Source organism: Passer montanus, unplaced genomic scaffold (genome assembly GCF_014805655.1).
Source record: "Passer montanus isolate IOZ18808 unplaced genomic scaffold, ASM1480565v1 scaffold85, whole genome shotgun sequence".
In the NCBI taxonomy this organism is placed as follows: domain Eukaryota; kingdom Metazoa; phylum Chordata; class Aves; order Passeriformes; family Passeridae; genus Passer; species Passer montanus.
The window spans coordinates 598919-618071 of NW_024373812.1; the positions used below are offsets into that span (position 1 = coordinate 598919).

Sequence of the window (19153 nt, forward strand, 5' to 3'; positions counted from 1 at the left end):
CTCCCTAAAATATTTTAGGTAATGAGAAGAAAAAAAGTAAAGGGAAAAGATCACCATGTTCCCCTTCACGTGTCGTTCATATTCGTCAAATTACAGATGGTGTTACTGGAGCTGAAGTTGTTTCATTAGGTCTCCCTTTTGGCAAAGTAACCAATATCTTGATGCTAAGAGGAAAAGGTCAGGTATGTGCTTTTCAATGTTTCAATAACAAGAGCAAGACTGAAGATGTGGGTCATGTTATGATAATTTTGGTCTTGACCTTGGGTGAAATGATTGCAACAATGTCTAAATATTTCATTGATAGCAGAAGTTTTTCACATTTTTGAATGTGAAAGGATGTTTTGAAATTTATTTTAAGTTTTTAATATGCTTTTGGATTACATAATGAACTAGAAATTTGTAAATAATACTGTTAAACATTATATCTACTTTATGTGAGATCATATAGATGATAAAGAACTGCATTGTCACTGTTGATGACATATGTCTTCAAAGAGCCTGCCTGCTTAAGTTAGTAACATGCATGTAATTTTTTAATCCTGTTAGATGTGGCAGAGTAGTTTGTATCATGAAGAAGCACAGAAATCCTAAAAATAATAAACATTCATTAAAAAAATTGTCTGGAGCACTGAGCTGGATTAATACAATGCATAAGCTAATAAATGTTTAATGTTCTATTCCAGCTTTTTCATTCACTATACATATCAGCTACCTAAGTAATAGTGCTTGATTTCAGCAACTTAACAAATTGATTAGTAGTGTAGTACTTCTAGCAGTATTGCTTCCCATATGTCATACTCATTCTACTTATTCTTAAATGACGTAATGTACTTACAATATAAAACTCTAAGAAAGCCCACAAATTGAATAAAACATCCCCATAAACATGCACACACAAATGCATTCTAATGCTGAGTAAATCAGTACCATACTTTCACATAATCTTTCTCTAGTGAGAGTGGAATTGGGAAAAAGTTGTGCTTTTTTCTCTCTTGTAAACAAAAACAACATTGAAATCAGCTATGTATTGGTTGCAGGCATTTTTGGAAATGGCTTCCATAGATGCTGCTGTTTCTATGGTGAATTACTACGCTCTTGCTACACCCCTCCTCCATAATCAGCCAGTTTATGTTCAATATTCCAATTATAAGGAACTTAGGACTGACAATCAACATAATCAGGCTGTAAGTACAATATTTCTATTTAATAGGATATAACTGCACGAGTTGTGAATGCATGTGTTAATACAGAAAGTATTAAGGTGTTTTCTGCTTCTCACGTTGCCCAGCTAGTGGTAGTGCACAAGAAGATGGAAAGGGTCTCAGCTAGGACAGTTGATCCCAACTGACCCAGGGGATGCCCCACACTATATAGAGCTGGGCTCAGCATTGAAAGCTGAGGGAAGGACAAGGAAAGAGGGATGTTCAGAGTTGTGGCCTTTTTCTTTCCAAGTAATTATTACACTAAATGAAGTTCCTGCTTTCTTGGAAATGTTTAAACACCTCTCTGCCAATGGGGGAGGTGTTTAAACACCGTGTTTTGCCTTACTTGCACATGCAGCTATTGCTTTGCCTATTCACCTTATGTCTGTAAATGAACCCATGAGTTTTCTCACTTCTATGCTTCCAATTCCCTCTCCTGTTGTGCTAAGGGAAAGTGACTGAGCAGTTGTGCGGCACTTTGCTGCATACCAGGGTTAAACCACAACACTAGTAAATAGACAGGCTACTCTTCACTATACCAGTAGACAAATTCTGATATATATAATTTCAGTAACTTCTTACAGAGAGAGTCTTTTCAAAATCTGTAAAATTATTGTGAAGGAGCTCAAGTTCAAAAGTAGTTCACCATAATGACCATGAAATCAAGTGAAGGTGGCAGGAGGACTGCTTGTATGAACAAGGAGCTCCTGATTGGGCTTAAACATAAAAGAGAGGCATAGGACAGTTGGAATCATAAACAGATGCCTCAGGAAGATTATAGAGCATTATCTAAACACGCAGGGATATGATTAGGGAAGTCAAAGGCTACATGGAGTTGTCTCTGATGAGAGATGTGAAAAGCAGCAATTTTGTTTCCTTGAGGTATATCAGCAGTAGAAATAAGTTTTCTTTTTCTAAAAAATACATAGGCCTGCTGCTGAATGGGGCAGGGACAGAGGAGATGGAAAAGGCTGAATTACTGAGAGCCTTCTCGGCAGCCTGTGGTGGTTAAGACTTGTGCTTGAGAAGAGTGGAAAAGTCTTGATGAAGGAAGTAGAGAAAAATAACATTAGAGAACATTTAAATTAATTTGATAAACAAAAAGTCTATGGCCCTAGTGAGATACATTTTTGAATGCTGAAGGAGCAGATTGGTGTCATAGCACTGACACTGTACAATCTTGAAAATGTCGTGGCAGCTGGAAAAAGTTACTGAGGACTAGAAAAAAGAAAATCCTTCCATGTCCTATCTTAGGATAGCAAAGAAGATGGAAAGAAAGATCTGGGGAACCACTGCTTGATCAGCCTTACTTTGGTTCCTGGGTAAGGAATGGAGCAACTCATTCTGGAAACTATCTCCAGACATTCTAAGGAGAAGAAAGTGGTTAGTCAGAGTGAAGCATAGTTTTTAATAGGACTTTATGCTAACCAATTTGATGGCCTTTTATGGTGAGATGATCGGATTGATGGACAAGACAAGGGGTGATTGTTCATCTTGACTTTGCCAAGACTTTTGGTTTTGTTTCTAATAGCATCTGAATAGATGAACTGATTTATGCAGTCTAGTTAAGTGAACTGTGAAGTGATTTGAAAGGCTGAAATGGTTGTGAGCAATGATATAAAGCTGGGGTCCAGTCACTGGCTGGACCTAGGGGTTAATCACCCTAGGGGTTAATACTGGATTTTCGATTCCTGGGTGAATTTCAATTGACCTCCCATTTAGATACATAAGTTGTATGCTTTGATGGATATATCATGATTTGTTTTTTCTCTGTAAGAATGTTGACAGTACTGATTTAGGTATAAATCATTCATCTGTACTGGTGCAAAAGTCACACAAGTCTTGCAAGCTTGTCGGTCTGGTAAATATTATTTGTCTCTTTCCTCATCTAAGATTGCTGTATTGGTTTGTTATCTGCAAAACCAAACAAATGACAAGATTTTTGTTTTTAAGGATGTAGTTTGCGTAAGAGTCTCAGGAAAACTATATGTATATTTGCAAATAAGACTGCTTGGGTCTCTTCCTGAGTATTCAACTTGGTACATGGCATTTGCTTTCTTCTATAACAGCATTGTCTGCTTTTGAAAATAAGCTGTTTGGCACTTACATTTGAGTTATATCTAAATTTTAAAGAGACCCTAGTAGAGCAGCTGAATACTGTTACTGTCCCAGTCTCTAGGCTGAGCCCTGAAGTAAAGATTATTTTGCAGGGTTATATTTTTCTGAAACTAGGTAACATGTACCATATGCCCTGTTAAATCTGTCTTCCAAAGAAATAGTGTAGCTGAGGCATGACTTTAAGTCATAAAACTGCATCTGAAAAGGAACATCTCTCCACAGTCCTGCTACTCACAGGAAGTATGAAGATCTCTTTGAGAAAAACCCATGAAAAACAAGTGAGGAGACTTCTGTAATCACAGAAGTTTAATTTGAGGAGTGAGATTTGAACCTATTGAAACTTTTTTTGTGGTTGATGGCTTTGCTCTGAAAGAAGAGTAGGGTGTGGAGGTTTAAGCTTATTCCAACCAAATCTTAGTTCCTGAAGAGAATTAAATCCTAGTAATGCAGAGCAGATAGTTTTTGGTATGCTGACTGGTTGTTTGTTCATCACAATATTACAGTATTGTCATCTATAATATTGCTGGAAAAATGTCTAGAATGACAATAGCCTACTGAATCAAAGAAAAATAGCTACAAAGTAGTAGCAGTTTAACAAAAAATAGTTGTAATTCTGTGAATTACACTGACTAGTTGTAAGGGAGGAGCATGGAGAGTAAGAGTTATGATTTGTTAATGTGGGATTTGAATCAATAATATGAAGGAAATATGGTTTTATGAAGTTATTTATGTCCTTTTCATTTAGGAGAACTTTGTTTCATTATGAATAATTTGAATGTAAAATAACTGCACTCTCTGCTATGACTTAATTTCAGAGACCCCAACCTGCACCACAATGTGTGAATGCTGTGCAGCATGGAAACCTGGGTATTACAAGTGCTCTTGCTGCTGAAGGTGGGGTCCTTCCAAGTAATGGTTCTGTTCTTCGAATCGTTGTTGAAAATGTTTTTTGCCCTGTCACTTTAGACATACTGTATCAGGTAATGAGGACTGCTTAAAAAAAGTCACAATCTGCTCCAATGTTGCTACTGTAAATCCTTTTTTTTTTTTTTAATACCTGTGGTTCCTGAATCTTCTGAATGAGGACTGTCTCTTTAAAATAATTTCCTAAATTCAGGGATCTAGGTTTGAAATAGTTGTACATAAATGAAATTCAAGTAAACAGGGCTTCGGTACTCAGATTTTCATGTTGTCTCATTTAGTTCCTTGCTGTGGAGGCAGCAACAAATTTGAATTGTTAATTTTACTTTCATGATGAGCTAGTGAAATACTGAATGCTATGAACTTGTGAATCCATATTTTAGCACTCTTTCTGCTGAGTAACCTTGGTAGTTTGCTTGATATTTACGGATTTATGTTCACTTTTATACCTCAGTGCAAATGATGTAATATGCAAATTGCTTGTTCAAATCAAATGTTTTGGATTGTTCATCTTCAGAATGGCAGTTGACTACCTCTGTCAGCGTAGAATAATGGTAGGCTGTAATTATGAAAGACATTACTATAACTTCTGGTAGGTGTTTGGACTATGCTGTTGAAAGCTCTAAGTTAAAAAATAGTAATTTTAAGACCACTTCTTTGCTTCCAAAAGATTTGTTGATACTTCACAAATATTGCAAAATTTTTCATTCTTGAAACTTTTGTAATTAGTAGTAATTTATGCAGCAAAAACCACGCCCCACATATGAGTTTCTTAAATAATACAAATTAGAATAACTGGGATGATTTTGTAGGAACCTGCAATCTTGGAAGATTCTTTTCCTGCTCTGTTGAGATCTCAAACCATAGTTGTTTTTAGCAACACTCTGTTTTAGCTCTTACCTCTTAAAATTTTCTGTTTCTCTGTATTTTCTCACCATGATACTGATTAACTAGTGTACATATTAGTTGCCACTTGGATCTAAACCTTTGTATGTGTCTTTGAGTGTTACTCACTCATTACTGAGCCTGTGCAAATACTATGTCACCTGCTTAGGATTATTACTGCATTCAGAATAACCTCAGAACAAGCTCCTGTGGTTATGGGAGCTGTGCTAGTTCTTAAAATGCAAAAGCAAAGAGGAAATTCATACTAATTTACTTTCATTTGATTTTAGTCTACTTCAGGGCAGCACAGCTATATTTTCAGTATTTGAATTGCTCTCAACTACTTTTCCAATATGTCTTGAAAATTTAGCAATATTTGAAAAGGGATCTTATTTGGAGTTCTTAATAGGGCACAGTCTCCTCTAATTAAAGCAGCACTTTGTACCTAATAGCTACAATCTGACTATTCCTTTGTGTGGTAAGGTTAATGAAAATGAGTATTTTCACTGACAAGTATAGCATCTTATGGAACACTAGTAAGCAAGCTGTCATGCCCTACTTTGTGTTGTCAGTGGAATTGCTGAGGAGGCCTCTGCCCCTTCATCTGATGTGTATTTTGTAAGTTGTCTTACCTGGCAAAAAATTAACTTTTTAAAATCACAATTTGCCTTAAAATATTTATCATAAGAAGCTGAAAATTCAGTGTTATCTTTGCAGAAACAAAGTTGATATATACAGTGTGTTTAGATTTAAAATCAAACAGGAAGGAGTACATTAAATTTCATTACTTTAAAAAGGCATGTTAACTTTTCTGGATAAACATGGAAAAACATATGTTGAGAAGGTATATTTAGGCATTTCTTAACAGGAAGTGTTTTATGAACAGGAACTCAAAGACTAATTTAAAATTGCTGTGAAAAGGTTTTTGTTCTGTTTTCTATGACTAAATGATGACTTCAGCATAAATATCTTGTTTCTGAGAGATGGAGAAACTGGGTCCAATGGTTGGGACATCTTGTATCACTTATTCTAGCCTAAGAGGCTGGCAAGAGATGCTTATACTTATCTAAGGCCTTTCTTTCCATTGCAGGTTTAATATTTCTCAGGGGTTTCTGCTTTCCTGACTTTGCATTGATTCTAACAGTTTGTTTGAAAGCTAATCATATTTCTCAAACTTACCTTTCCTCTTTGACTGGACATTTTTTTCCTGCACTTGCATGACACATCCTGGCTTTGCTTTTGTCTTTGCTCTTTGTGGCATAGCTTTTGTTTAAACGCCTTCATGTAACGTACAGTCTCATTTGGAATCTGTATATATTTAAATTCAGCCTTTAAAAGTATTTCTGCAATGCTTAGGTTTGCAATAAATCAAATACCATTTGATTATAAAGTATAGGGGTAGGTTCAAATCTAGGTCTTTGTCTTCCTTCTTTCCTTGCTGTTTTCTAGTTTAGGCAGTGGGTCTTAATAAGCACATAAATTTTTTAAGTTGTATTTTATTCAATAGATTTGTGGAATTTATCTAATGTACATAACATAAAGGTGGATGCCTTGAAAAGTAGTTTGCAGCTCTCATCTCAACTGACTTCCAGTAACAAGGAATAATATTTATAGAAATAGACAGATCCATCAGGTTAACAGGTGGCTCTGTTGTGTACTTGAATAAATTTTGGCGTTTTTGACCGTGGGATAATCTATTCAACACCTGTTCCACTGACACCTGATGTGATGTACCTTTCTCAGAAGGGAAAAAGGGTCCTAGTGTAGGAGGTAGTGGGGCTTGTTGACAGCATTAAACTAGCTTGGAACAGGGAAGGTTAATGTGTATAAGCTAGAGAACAGGAGGCTGCAGAGCAGCACTGTGGAAAGGGACCTGCACATCCTGGTCAATGGCAAGTTGAATATGAATCAGCAGTGTACAAAGTCTAGAGGGGAAGCCTTATGGGGAGTGGCTGAGGGCACTAGGTCTGTTCAGCCTGGAGGAGATTGAGGGGAAACCTCCTTGCAGTTACAGCTTCCTCAGAGGGGAGGAGCAGGTACTGATTGCTTCAGTGTTGTTCACCTAGTGACAGGACTTGAGGAAATGGCATGAAGCTGAGTTGGGGAATGTTTAAGTTGGATTGGAAAAGGTTTTTCACCCAGAGGGTGTTGTGCTCTGAAACAGGCTCTTCAGGGAAGTGATCACAGGACCAAGCCTGACAGAGTTCCCAGAAGCCTTTGGACAATGCTCTCAGGCACATGACTGCTGTGATTCTGTGGGGTGTCCTGTGCAGAGCTGGGAACTGGACTCAGTTGATGATCCTTGTGGATCCCTTCCAACTCAATGTGTTCTGTGATTCTGTGACTTGTGAAGTCCATTTCTCAAACCTCAGCTCTGATTTGTAATTCACAATTCATCTGCAGACACTTGACAAATGCTTGTTTGGACTGTCCTTCCCTGTTTAGTTGATTGGACTAATTCTTTAAGGAAATTTTATACTTCTTTCCTGTCTTCTGTAGCTTTCCTTTAATTATTTTTTTACCTGAAACAAAATTCTGAGTTCACACAATTTTATTTTTGTTCAGCTCTCACAACAGAAATATTTTTCAGAAATTTATTTGGAATATTAAATGCTAGTTTTTAATGTGCATGAATTACTCACTGCTTCTTAAAGCCCATGTTCTTTCCCTAACAGATTTTCTCTAAATTTGGCTTGGTCTTGAAGATAGTCATGTTCCATAAGAACAATCAGTTTCAAGCTCTGCTCCAATATGCTGATGCAACGAATGCATATTATGCCAAAATGGTAAGTATCGTGTATTCAGCTTGATTTTGTTTGTTTGTTGTGGGGGTTTCCTTGCTAAGGGATAGAGGAAGCATTAGGAATATTTTGACTGTTAACTTTGTGAATTTTCACCATTCTAACACTCTTGTTGCACATGAATAACTTTGACATCTCTCTTTATTTAAGAGGACAGCACTCTACCATCAACTGCAAACAAATCTATAGCATATATTCCAGGACCTGCATGAGTCTGTCAAAATGAAAATCATTGATAATATTCTGTCTTCTTGAGGCTGAACAGGCCCAGCTCCCTCTATTTTTACTTGTGAAAGAGATGCTTCAATTGCTTAATCATCTTTGTAAGTCTACACTGAACCCATTTCAAGAGCTCCATGTCTCTTTTGGGCTGAGTTGCCCACAACTGAACACAACAGTTCAAATGTGGCCTCACCAGTGCTAAGTAGAGGGGCAGGATCACCTCCTTTCTCCTGCTGGCAATGCTCTTTATAATGCTGCCCAGGATGCCATTGGCCTTCTTGGCCACAAGGACAGATTGCTGGCACACAGGTATCTTGTGGTCCACAAAAATACACATTCTTTGTAGGGCTGCTTTCCAGTAGATCAGGTCCTAGTCTGCGTTTTGCACTTGCCTTTGCTGAATTTCAGAAGGTTCCTCTGTGCCCATCTCTCCAGGCTGCTGAGGTCCTTCTGAAGGGCTGCTCAGCCCTCCTGGCTATCAGCCACTCCTCCCAGCTTTGTGTTGTCAGTGAAGTTGCTGAGGAGGCCTCTGCCCCTTCATCCAAGTCATCTTTAATTCTCATATAAAGGGAGCAGGAGGTAATAAATAGTCAGATATGCAGAAAAGCTTTAGCAATCCTTTCATGACAGCTGTGATTCAAGTCCCAGAGTGGCAGACTGGAGACCTTTTTAGACCAATGGTCAGGTCAGAAAATGGGTGCCTCTGCTGTGGCAATGCATCACCTACAATTATACACCACTTCTGGGGGTTATTGGGCACAGGATCTGTCTGCTCTCTTGTTTCACTTGAAGTCATGCCTAGGTCTGGGACTTGTATTGGAAAAGACCCTTAAGGTTATTGAGTCCGATGATAAACCTAATGCTGCCAAACCTAATTCTGAACCATGTCCTGAAGCACAACATCTGCACATCTTTTCAGTACCTCCAGGGACTTCACCACTTGTCTGTTCCAATGCCTGATAACCCTTTTGATGAATAAATTTTTCATAATATCCAGTCTAACCTCCTGTTGCAGAACTTGAGCCTATTTCCTCTTGTTTCATGGGAGAAGAGACTGACTCCTACCTTGCTACATCTTCCTTTCAGGCAATTGTAGAGAACAGTAAGGTCTCTCTTGAGCCTCCTTTTCCTCAGGGCAGACAAACCCAGCTCTCTCCAGCACTCCTCATGGGATTTGTGCTTCAGGTCGTACATTAGAGTCCCTCATGTAAGGGTCAGTTCATGCAGTTAAAATTTCCAAATTAGTATTCCTATTACCATCCGATACTGTGTGTTGAGTGGAGGAGAAGTAAGATTAGAGACATAAGAAGTTAAGTCATGCTTAAAGCTGTGTTTTGTTCAATTGGCACAAGGTGATATAATGCTAACTAGTAGACTACACTAGAGGTTTAGGTAAGGATAGTCACAGCATAATTGTCTACTTGGTGTTTAAAAAGAGGGCTTAATACCAGAAGGTGAATTACTGTTTGGATTCAATTGCAAGGTGAAAACTTCGTAATGGTGGAGTGGTTTGAATTGGAAGCAACTTTTAAAGGTCATGCGGTCCAATCCCCTGTAGTGAGCAGGGTCAGGTTGATCAGAGCCCTGTCCAATGGGCATCAGCCTCCTTTCAGGAAAACCTGTGCCAACGTTTCATCACACTCTTTGTAAAAAAATTCTTCCATATAGCTAATCCGAATCAACCCTCCCACTTTAAAATCATTGTCCTATGCCAACCTGCCCTACTAAAAGATCTGTCCTGATCTTTCTTATAGGCCACCTTCAAGTTCTGAAAGGCTGCAATAATAATATAAACTTATAGTGATGGCTGCCATTATGTGTTTTATCTCTGAAAATATAATTATTTTTCTTCAGAGTCTGGATGGTCATTGTATCTATGCTGGCTGCTGCACTCTGCATATTGATTTCTCCAAGTTAACTAACCTAACAGTGAAGTACAACAACGACAAAAGTAGAGATTTCACTCGCACTGACCTTCCTTTTGGTGATGGCCAACGAAACGTGGAGACATCCTTACCTACTCCTTTTGGTAAGAAACCTTCATTTCTAGTGCTAAATAACCACAGAGATCATAATTTTTATGTCACATCTATGCTTTGGCTTCATATCAGGTTCATAGAGGGGTAAATTTTTTGTACATTTTTGTTTGTGATGTCCAGTAAAATTCGTATGGAAAGCATGAAGTCAGTCATGGTAAATGAATATCTGAAACAATAACATAAGGAGTACTAGTGGGCAAATTTTAAAGTGTTGTAAAAAAGCTACAAAATACTACTAAAATGCTGTGAAATTGTATCATTGGTACAGGTAATGTAGTAAATATTGCATATCAGAATTGAAGTCATCACAAATTGACACTGGCTGCCTAAAGCTGCTTGAAAATAAGTGTTTTGAGAATATTAGCTCTTATTTGTTGATATTTTAGAAAAATTGAATGCTCCAACAAACAAAACTGTAAGAAAATCCAAAATTCTGTACTTATTTCTATATGTCCATACTCATCTTTTAAAATATAAAATTTAAGACATTTTCTTAAATTTTAGAAGTAATTTTGGCATAGAGGAGACAATGTCTGCTTGAAATGACACTAGAGAAATGCTCACAACACAATTTGAGTGATTTTAGCTATTTCTCTCTCTAATGACAGCTATTAGCAATAATACACAGCTAAGAACTGGCTTAGCTGTTGAATAGGTATCTAAGTGCTGTCCAATTGATTATCACAGTAAAAAGTGTGGGAGAATAATTCCCTATTTTCCTTTATTTTTCTGTGGCAGCTAGGATAAATACTGGGTTTGCTTTGATTTTTTTTTTTGGTAGTTGAGTTAGCCTAGATTAGAATAAGAAAGTGAGTTGCACTCACTACTTTCTTGATTTTTGTCTTTAGTGCTCCCCTTAAACACAGGCCTTGGATCTTTATGTAATGGACAAATGTCATAACAGTGTGGGGCAGAGGAGGATGGTGGAATTTGCCATACAGCATTACAGAAATGTGCTGTTACAAGTCTAATATAGTCTAATTAATTAGACTTGCACTATTTGAAATGTCAGTGGAAGGGAAAAGTACAACTTGAGTAGTTTATTTCTCTACTTACTTGTAGGACAGAAATAACTATGCTTTTGGAGAATAACACATGAACACTTCTCTTCTTCCCCCTCACTCTCCCAAGCTTCTCATTGCTAGGAGCCTTGTTTTCTTTTACTGTAAGAGTAAGAAGTGCTGGAGTAGTCTGATGTATTTGTCTGTGGTACATTTATAGTGAAGCAGCTGCACATTTATTTTGAAAAACAATAAAAAATAGCTGTAGACGGGGAAAAGTGTGCTTCCTAGCTTTCTAGTGATGACAACATACATTGTCATTGGCATGTTCTAAGAAGCTTAGTTGCAGAACATGAGGAAAAGATGTTCTAAGCCATGTGACTACCTTCACTACTTCTTATTACTAGTGGATATAGTTTTGATGTAAATTATAAAACAAAGCTGGTAATTGTCAAAATAATATATCTGGTTTTTATTGTAGACTCGAAGTTATATTAATATCTAAACTGTTTTCTTTTTTCTTTAATTTTCTTCTACTTTCTGTGGAAAAGATACTGCACTATAAACAAACAGATTTTGTGCATATTTTGCATTTAAAGAGTCCTTGCATCCAGTGAGCAGAAGTATCTGAATTGGCTTGCTTAGAAAGCTAGGCTGATAGCCATGAATCAAATTAATTTAAAACAAGCAAACAAAACCAAAAAAACCCCCAAAGAATGCTAGATCTTCCTGCATTAGCTCAGTTTGACAATTTTTACATTCCTGATTTTGGTATCAGGGTGATCTGTGGTGTCTGTTGCATTTCTTTCTGTAATTCATAATAGTTACTTTTTTTGGTATTATATTATCTGTATTGATAATCATCTGTTAGTAGCTCTATTATAGTTAGTAGTGTGGAGGTTTGTGTAGTAAAACAGACCAAGCTTGTAGAATGTTTTCTAATTATACATGCCCCATTTGAAAAAAATAAAATCTGGTGTGTCCTTACATATGAATGAATCCACAGCTCAAGCTTTTATCTAACTGCTTAGAACACAGCTTTGTGAGCTACCCTGGGTAGCACTTGACTCCACATACTAATGTGGAAATCACTGGGCTATCTTTTATGATGGTTAATGCTTGTGATTTCCAGGGGAACTATAAAAAACACTGGTTATTTATGAAGTTACACAAACTGGGAAAGTACGTCTCCTTAAAAAGCAGAATATATATGCTTTATGGATTTCAGCAGCTAGTAAAATTCAGAACCTCAGATTTGTTGTAGAAGTTTGTATTGTTTAGCTTATACTGATCTTAGTATTCAGGAGTTTATCTCATCATTGCAAAACATCTTTGACTGTATTTACTTGCAGAAAATTTGTAGTATGTCCATTGTGTGAATAGAAACCATTGAACACAGGCTTTAATGGGTACTAGTCTCTGCTGTGCTTTCCGATTCAAACTTCTCTACTTTACATTTTGCCCAGACTTCATTTTAGAGAGGAATGTTGAGGCTGATCAGAATATCTGCCTTCAAAAGTGGCTATGTTGTCTTTGTACAACATAGAATCTTGGATTTCAATGAGAGTTTTAACCCAAAAAGTTTTATTAACATCTGGAATCACATATAAAGTCAAAATAGCAATACTGGTGCTGATTCTGATTGCTGAAATCTCTTCTGTTTTCTAAAACTTTTAAAATCTGCTTTAAAAAATATGTCTGTTCTCTCTAGCCACCCAAAATACCGTATTTCCATCATATACAGGGCCTCCTGGGTTTGCCCCAGCCTTGGGCTTTCCTCAGGGAGCAGGTAAGTTTGTTTTCTAAAAACATGGTGTTTTTAGTTATGGCTAGTGGCTCATATGAATACATCCGTACTGAGCCATTTGTTTTAAAATATAGCAATTAGAACACATTATTAAGTTGAGTAATTTTAACTCTTTTTCATATATGTACTCAATAAAATAAGTTTCTGTAATAAAAACAAAATCCTGATGTAGTTGATCATTCAATAAGCAAAGAACCTAAATGTCATGATAAAGATTACCTGTAAGAGAAGGAATTAAGCATTTATTTTTTTCTCAGAATCATAAAACTGCTATAACATTCAAAGCAAATTGAGGGAAGTCTCTGCTTTTCTGACTATCAAGTGAGAAATATATAGTTTTCTAGACTGTGATCTTTTCCTTTCTAGCACAGGATAAACTTCTGTGCTGAATTATTTTTTTCCTTCTTGGGCTGCAATTTATGTCCCCGTTTGTTTGGGTCTGTTTGTATAGCTGAATATTTCTTTCTTTCTCTGAAAGGGAGATGCTTCCTGCTTTATTGGTCAGATACTAGTAATAACTAAATTCCTTAAATTAGTTTTTAAATTGGATATTGATGGTTTTGCCAAATACAACCTGCTTGTGTATTCTTCCTTATCCACTTTGAGATTTCAAGTGATGCTATTTATACCTTTCCAGGTCCTTCTGTTCTGCCTGTTCCTGGAGCACTTGGTCCTCTCATGGTCACCACATCAGCAACACCTGGACACATGACTATTCCTGGTATTCCAGGAAACTCTGTTTTACTAGTCAGCAACCTCAACCCTGAAGTAAGTTTGATTGGTGGAACTGACATGTAAGTGTCACCTTGTACCAACTGCCAGAATCCTTGCAAACTGACATTAGCTGAAGGAGTAAGAGAAATTCTCTATGCTGCCAATATATAAAACAGGACACATCTATACTTGTTGTAGGTAGTTAGCAATATTGGTTTAAAAACTCCCATCAAGCTGTGAAAAGCTTCCTAACACAATTTACTTTAGGAACTCTATGTTAGCAGTGTAGCTAATAATCAGAGAGAAGTCTGTGGTCAACTGTAAAAAATGTTTGAAGGTGTAAACAACATACATATGATAATTTACTGATATCTCTGTTAGTATGACTTCTCTGTGTGCTTTCTTATCTGTAAAGAAGGCAAAGGATTTTTCCTTACATTGTTTAAAAAACAAGGAATTAAATGGAAAAGGGGGAAAGAGAAAAAGAGATAAAAGCATGCCAAATCAAGTACCTTTCTAAACGTGTATGATCTTTCTAGTTTTGCAGCTTTGAGATTGAAGAAAAAGAACACGAGTACATTATGTTATTGACATCACTCTACATATATTTTTAACAGTTATAATAAGTACCCATGTTCACTTTTCATAGTACCACACAGATGCTTTTTCATATGGCGGCAGTAAAATTACCAAGGACAACTTGGAAAGTTATTCTTGTATTGGAAATGACATAGGCCGGTCTATAATCTTCTTTATGTTATTCAAACAGAGATCAGTTCTTTAATTGAAAAGATTATACATCTTCTTAAAAAATTAAACAAGCTTTAACAGGGCCCTGATTTAAAACACAATTCTTTTTGACTATTGATAAGCAGCAATGTAAAATTCTTGTTGCACATGCTCCATGCATTTCCTTAACTGTAGAACTGTTAGAAGTTGTTAGCAAAGTTGAAGTTACCTTCATATTCTGAGGTTTAAAAATCTGTTCACCAGTTCCTTTAAGTAATTGTTTTGTTTCTGTTTGCGTATTAACAGCCAAATTCACAGCAAGCATCAAAAACCCAGCTGTATGTAGGGCTGTAAGACAAGTCACTTTTTCTTTGATTTTACAATATATCAGTGAGTTTCTGATGATGGCTACAGATGTGCTTTCTGCAGCTGACTATTTTCTGAATCTGAAAGGAGCCTCCCTCTTAAAAATAAGCATATGTGAACCATAGGTCAGAGTTCTTTTTAGGACATTGATGCTTTACATAGTATGAATTATAGCTAAGAATTCATGTAGAGCTTAGTGCTATAAAGCATCATACAATATCAATATATTAAGTAATGCTCAACTTCTTAAAAGGATAAAAACAAGAATGTACTACAAAATTAATTGTTGGAAATACATTTCTTGGCAGTTCTGTAGCACTTGTTCTTCAGTATTGGTTGTCTGACCCCTGTCACTTCTTTTTCTCTGTATAGAAAATCTGGTTGACCGTATTTCAGTTCATATTTCTCTCCTGGTTTTGGTGTGCATTTTAACATTCCTTCATGACTGGTTTTGTCTTTCATTCTCCTCCCCCCGCTTTGATTTTTAAGTAGAAATATTTCAGTCTCATTTGAATAAGAAATTTATTTTTAAAAACAGAAGTCTCTATCCTGAATTTAAATATTTGGGCCAGAAGAATAAACTCTTAATGAATTTAGATTTTATTGATAGTAATTGTTCTCTACCACTAAATGTTGATGATAAATGGGTATGGCCTTACACTTAGGCTGCAATATCTTCTGTTCTCGAATAATGTAGGTATGTTTGGTACACATTCGAGAAGTTGAGTTGAGAGGGAATAGGGCTAGAGAGTGTGAGTAAAGCTTCTGATACACAGGTATTTTTAGAACTCATTACTGGCAAAACCTTTGTCTCAGCTGAAAAATTTTGGCTGCATTAGATTATAAATTGTCTTCTTTGGTACTTGGCACACAAGATTTTTGAGAGTCACTGAAGAGAAATTTACCTTTCTGTTCACCGCTTCTAATTGAATACAATTTGAATACCACTTGTTATATGCTTCCTACATAAACAGTTAAATTCTCTGTGTCTCCCTTTAGAATGTCATGGCCATGTACAGGGATGGGGACAAAACTGAAGACAAAACAAACACATTTTGAAGCAACTGGGTTTATTTTTGTTGGTATTGTCTGTTGTTTACAAAATACAAAGAAGTTCTTTAATGCTTTATTTTTAATTTAACCAGTGTCTTTCATTATTTTCACAGAATGAGCAGGTAGATTAGAAAGGATAGGGTCAAATAATGCAGCTACTTAAAAAACTAATAGCTTCTGCAGCATGCAGAATGAGTCTTGAGTGATAAAAATGTATGAGCTGAAGTGTTTGCTTGTTTACATATTTTACATGTGTATAGCAAATGTATATTAACAAGAGTGCCATACACTATGATTATTGCAGGGAATGGCTTTTGGAGAGACAGGTTTATGTGTTAGTATGCAGTACCTCTTCCATTCTTTTTGTTTACCATGCACTTATAGAATAGATGTCTTCATTTGCATGGCTTTAGAAATAATGTACTCATTTTATCATTTAAACAGGCCATCACACCTTATGGACTTTTCATCCTATTTGGTAAGATATGTCAAATATACCTTGACAAGCCACAGGGCTAGCAGTTCTTTTTATTTATCTGACCCATGCTGGTTAATTCAAACTCCATTATTCTGTGCATGTCCAGGAAATGCACTGAGAGAATGCACTGGTTTTAAAATGGCAGTAAGTTGAGTCATTACTTAAAAGCCACAGATAGCAAAATGGCAAAACAGTTGGTGTCAGAAGAATTTTGGTGTGTGGTCCAATTTGTTTACTAGAAAAAACAGGAAAGCGAAGTAAGATGAAAAAACAGAGGTTGCATCAGAGGAAATGCTGTACAGAATGCCTCATACATTAGTTGCAGGGGATGGTGTTGGGTAGAGTAATATTTTAATAAACCTCAGTTAAGAGGACTTTGACAACTATTGCGCTATTTAAAAACTGAACATAAACATGCAGTATTATGACTGGGATCTGGGGAATTTTCCTCCACTTATGAGCCCCAGAATATAATAAACAAACTTTAAAACACTCCTTATACTAACATTTTAACCAACCTGTTTAATGAGGTATTATTTGTAACACTAATGTTAGTCAAAATAAACAGACTTGGCTTTGTGCTTTTCATAGTAGTGTTCTGAAAAAATTTCCTTTCTGGATTTCCACAGGTGTATATGGTGACGTGCATCGTGTGAAAATCATGTTTAAGAAAAGAGGAATTGCTTTGGTTCAGATGGCAGATGCAACCCAAGCTCAATTAGGTATTGATTTTTAAGGCACAGTTATGCTTCAAGCTAACATGAGTTTAATGTAAAGGAGGAGTTTTTAATCTGTCAGTGACAAGCATAAACAAATAAAATTCATCATTGTGCTGCATTACTACATGCAAACTTTGATAATACTCTTAGTGGTTTTAAAAAAATAGTCTATAAATCTCAATCTAGTAAATAATAGAACTAAAACATGCAACTCTCCTGTTATTTTTTTAATAATACATTATATTATTTTCTTGTAATTTATCTTATATCTACCTATTTAAGAATTATCAACTGATCTGTATTGGAATGCTGTTTTGCATTTTTTTTTGGCATTTGAACTGGAGATTATATTATATCCTTCTGCCTTTTTAAAATGTAATGTTGTGACATAGCCCACCTGGTAGATGTGGAAGTTGCAGTTTAAATTTAGAATGTGAAATCTGACACTAAGTAGAATACAGTATTAGTATTCAAAGAATTGTCTTTTCTTCATTAATTTCTGTTCAAATTACTTTTCCTCTGGTTAGCTATCAACAACTTGAATGGACAAAGGCTTTATGGAAGGGTCATGCATGCTACTCTTTCAAAATATCAGACAATTCAACTTCCTCGTGAGGGACAGGAGGACAAAGGTCTGACAAAGGACTATAGCAACAGCCCTTTACATCGTTTTAAGAATCCCTGCTCCAAGAATTTTCAAAATATCTTTCCTCCATCTGCAACCTTGCATCTGTCCAACATTCCGTGAGTCATCTTCTTGGAAAGATATTTTTTAGGTGGTATTGTCAAGTTAAAAAGTCTAACATAAGTTTTGGTTTTCTTTCCTTGGCCTTTTACAATTAACTCTGCTGTGGGTCATTCTGGTATGTTATTAACAATGAGTGAATCTTTTAACTGTCCCATTTTTATCATTAGCAAAGAGGATTACTGAAGGAATTATCTTCTTTGAGTTTTTTATACTCTCTCGTACTCTCAATTTGTGTTTTCTTGAGAGTATGCTTTTAGTTTTTGTTAAATCATCTCACAAAGTTTCACAAAGGTTAAATATGTGGTTTTTTGAGGTAATGTACATGACAACAAATTAATCACTGATATTGTTATTTAATATAGATACGGTGTTTAACAATTCTAATACTTTTTAAAGAACAGTTTCTACAGAATTCAGAACTCTTACGTGGAGGGCAAGTTATGAGAAAGTAAAAAGTATTTCGTGTGCTCTTTAAGACTGAAATAATCTTTTTAATGTCTAGAATATTATCAGTATTGTGTGGAGTAACATCCAAACATAAGTTTTACAGGCTTCTCTTGTTTGGCAGCTTTGCAGGGAGGAAAAAAGGAAACCATGGAATTTTGCTACAGTAAGAAAGTAAATTATAAGACACTTTGAGAACAGCTTTTTGAGTCAAACAAAAATATTTCAAAATTGAAAATATGTGACGTGCACTTGCACAAATTGCAAGATGAAATTTATTCCTTAAGATTTTAGGATATTTTTATGCAATCTGAATTTTACTGACAAAGAAAGAGGGTTGGATGAAAAACAATAGTGTCCAAATTATTTTTGTACCACAATGTGATACTAAAGTGTAGAGTAAAAGTGTTTTGGGCTGAAGCGTTTGAATTGATGGAGATGAACTTAAACAGCAAAAACTAGTTTAGAAGCCAAATTTAGATCTTGATATTATTACAGAACTCTGTGCTCTTCTACAAGTTGAGGGGAGTTTTTGTTTTGTTTATTTTTTGTTGTTTTCAATTAGGCCTTCTGTTACTGTTGATGATTTGAAGAACCTTTTTACAAGTAAAGGATCTACTGTGAAAGGCTTCAAATTTTTCCAGTAAGTTCTCCTGTGAAATTGCTAAGGAAGCTTTCATTCTAGAAAATAGCGAATTGCTTTTTTGTGACTTTCTATGTGTATACAACTGCAGGCAAAATTCTATGTATGTATAGCTATAGGCAAAAGTGGTACACCTATCATGACTTTTATGATACTTTTCTTAAAATTTTAAATGGAATACTGGGTTAGCATAACAAAACTGAAAATATTCAGCCTTTTGACAAATTCCATGTGCATTCAAAGTAAAACAAGTTCAGGGAAAG

The 19153-nt window shown here is 35.9% G+C and overlaps 1 protein-coding gene across 5 annotated transcripts in view; it reads left to right on the forward strand.

Annotated features, from left to right (window-relative positions):
• The window catches only part of PTBP3 (polypyrimidine tract binding protein 3), a 43929-nt gene that overhangs the window by 17643 nt on the left and 7133 nt on the right, over nucleotides 1-19153 (forward strand). For 2 of the 5 annotated variants that reach the window (XM_039733244.1, XM_039733246.1), the window contains exons 4-14: nucleotides 19-182; nucleotides 1038-1184; nucleotides 4136-4300; nucleotides 7802-7912; nucleotides 10004-10178; nucleotides 12901-12978; nucleotides 13634-13764; nucleotides 16303-16336; nucleotides 16966-17058; nucleotides 17583-17799; nucleotides 18813-18890. In XM_039733244.1, coding sequence (XP_039589178.1) covers nucleotides 19-182; nucleotides 1038-1184; nucleotides 4136-4300; nucleotides 7802-7912; nucleotides 10004-10178; nucleotides 12901-12978; nucleotides 13634-13764; nucleotides 16303-16336; nucleotides 16966-17058; nucleotides 17583-17799; nucleotides 18813-18890 — 1393 coding nt within the window. Of the gene's footprint in view, nucleotides 1-18; nucleotides 183-1037; nucleotides 1185-4135; nucleotides 4301-7801; nucleotides 7913-10003; nucleotides 10179-12900; nucleotides 12979-13633; nucleotides 13765-16302; nucleotides 16337-16965; nucleotides 17059-17582; nucleotides 17800-18812; nucleotides 18895-19153 lie in introns of those variants that run through there. The other 3 variants (XM_039733247.1, XM_039733248.1, XM_039733249.1) reach the window with 3 other exon arrangements.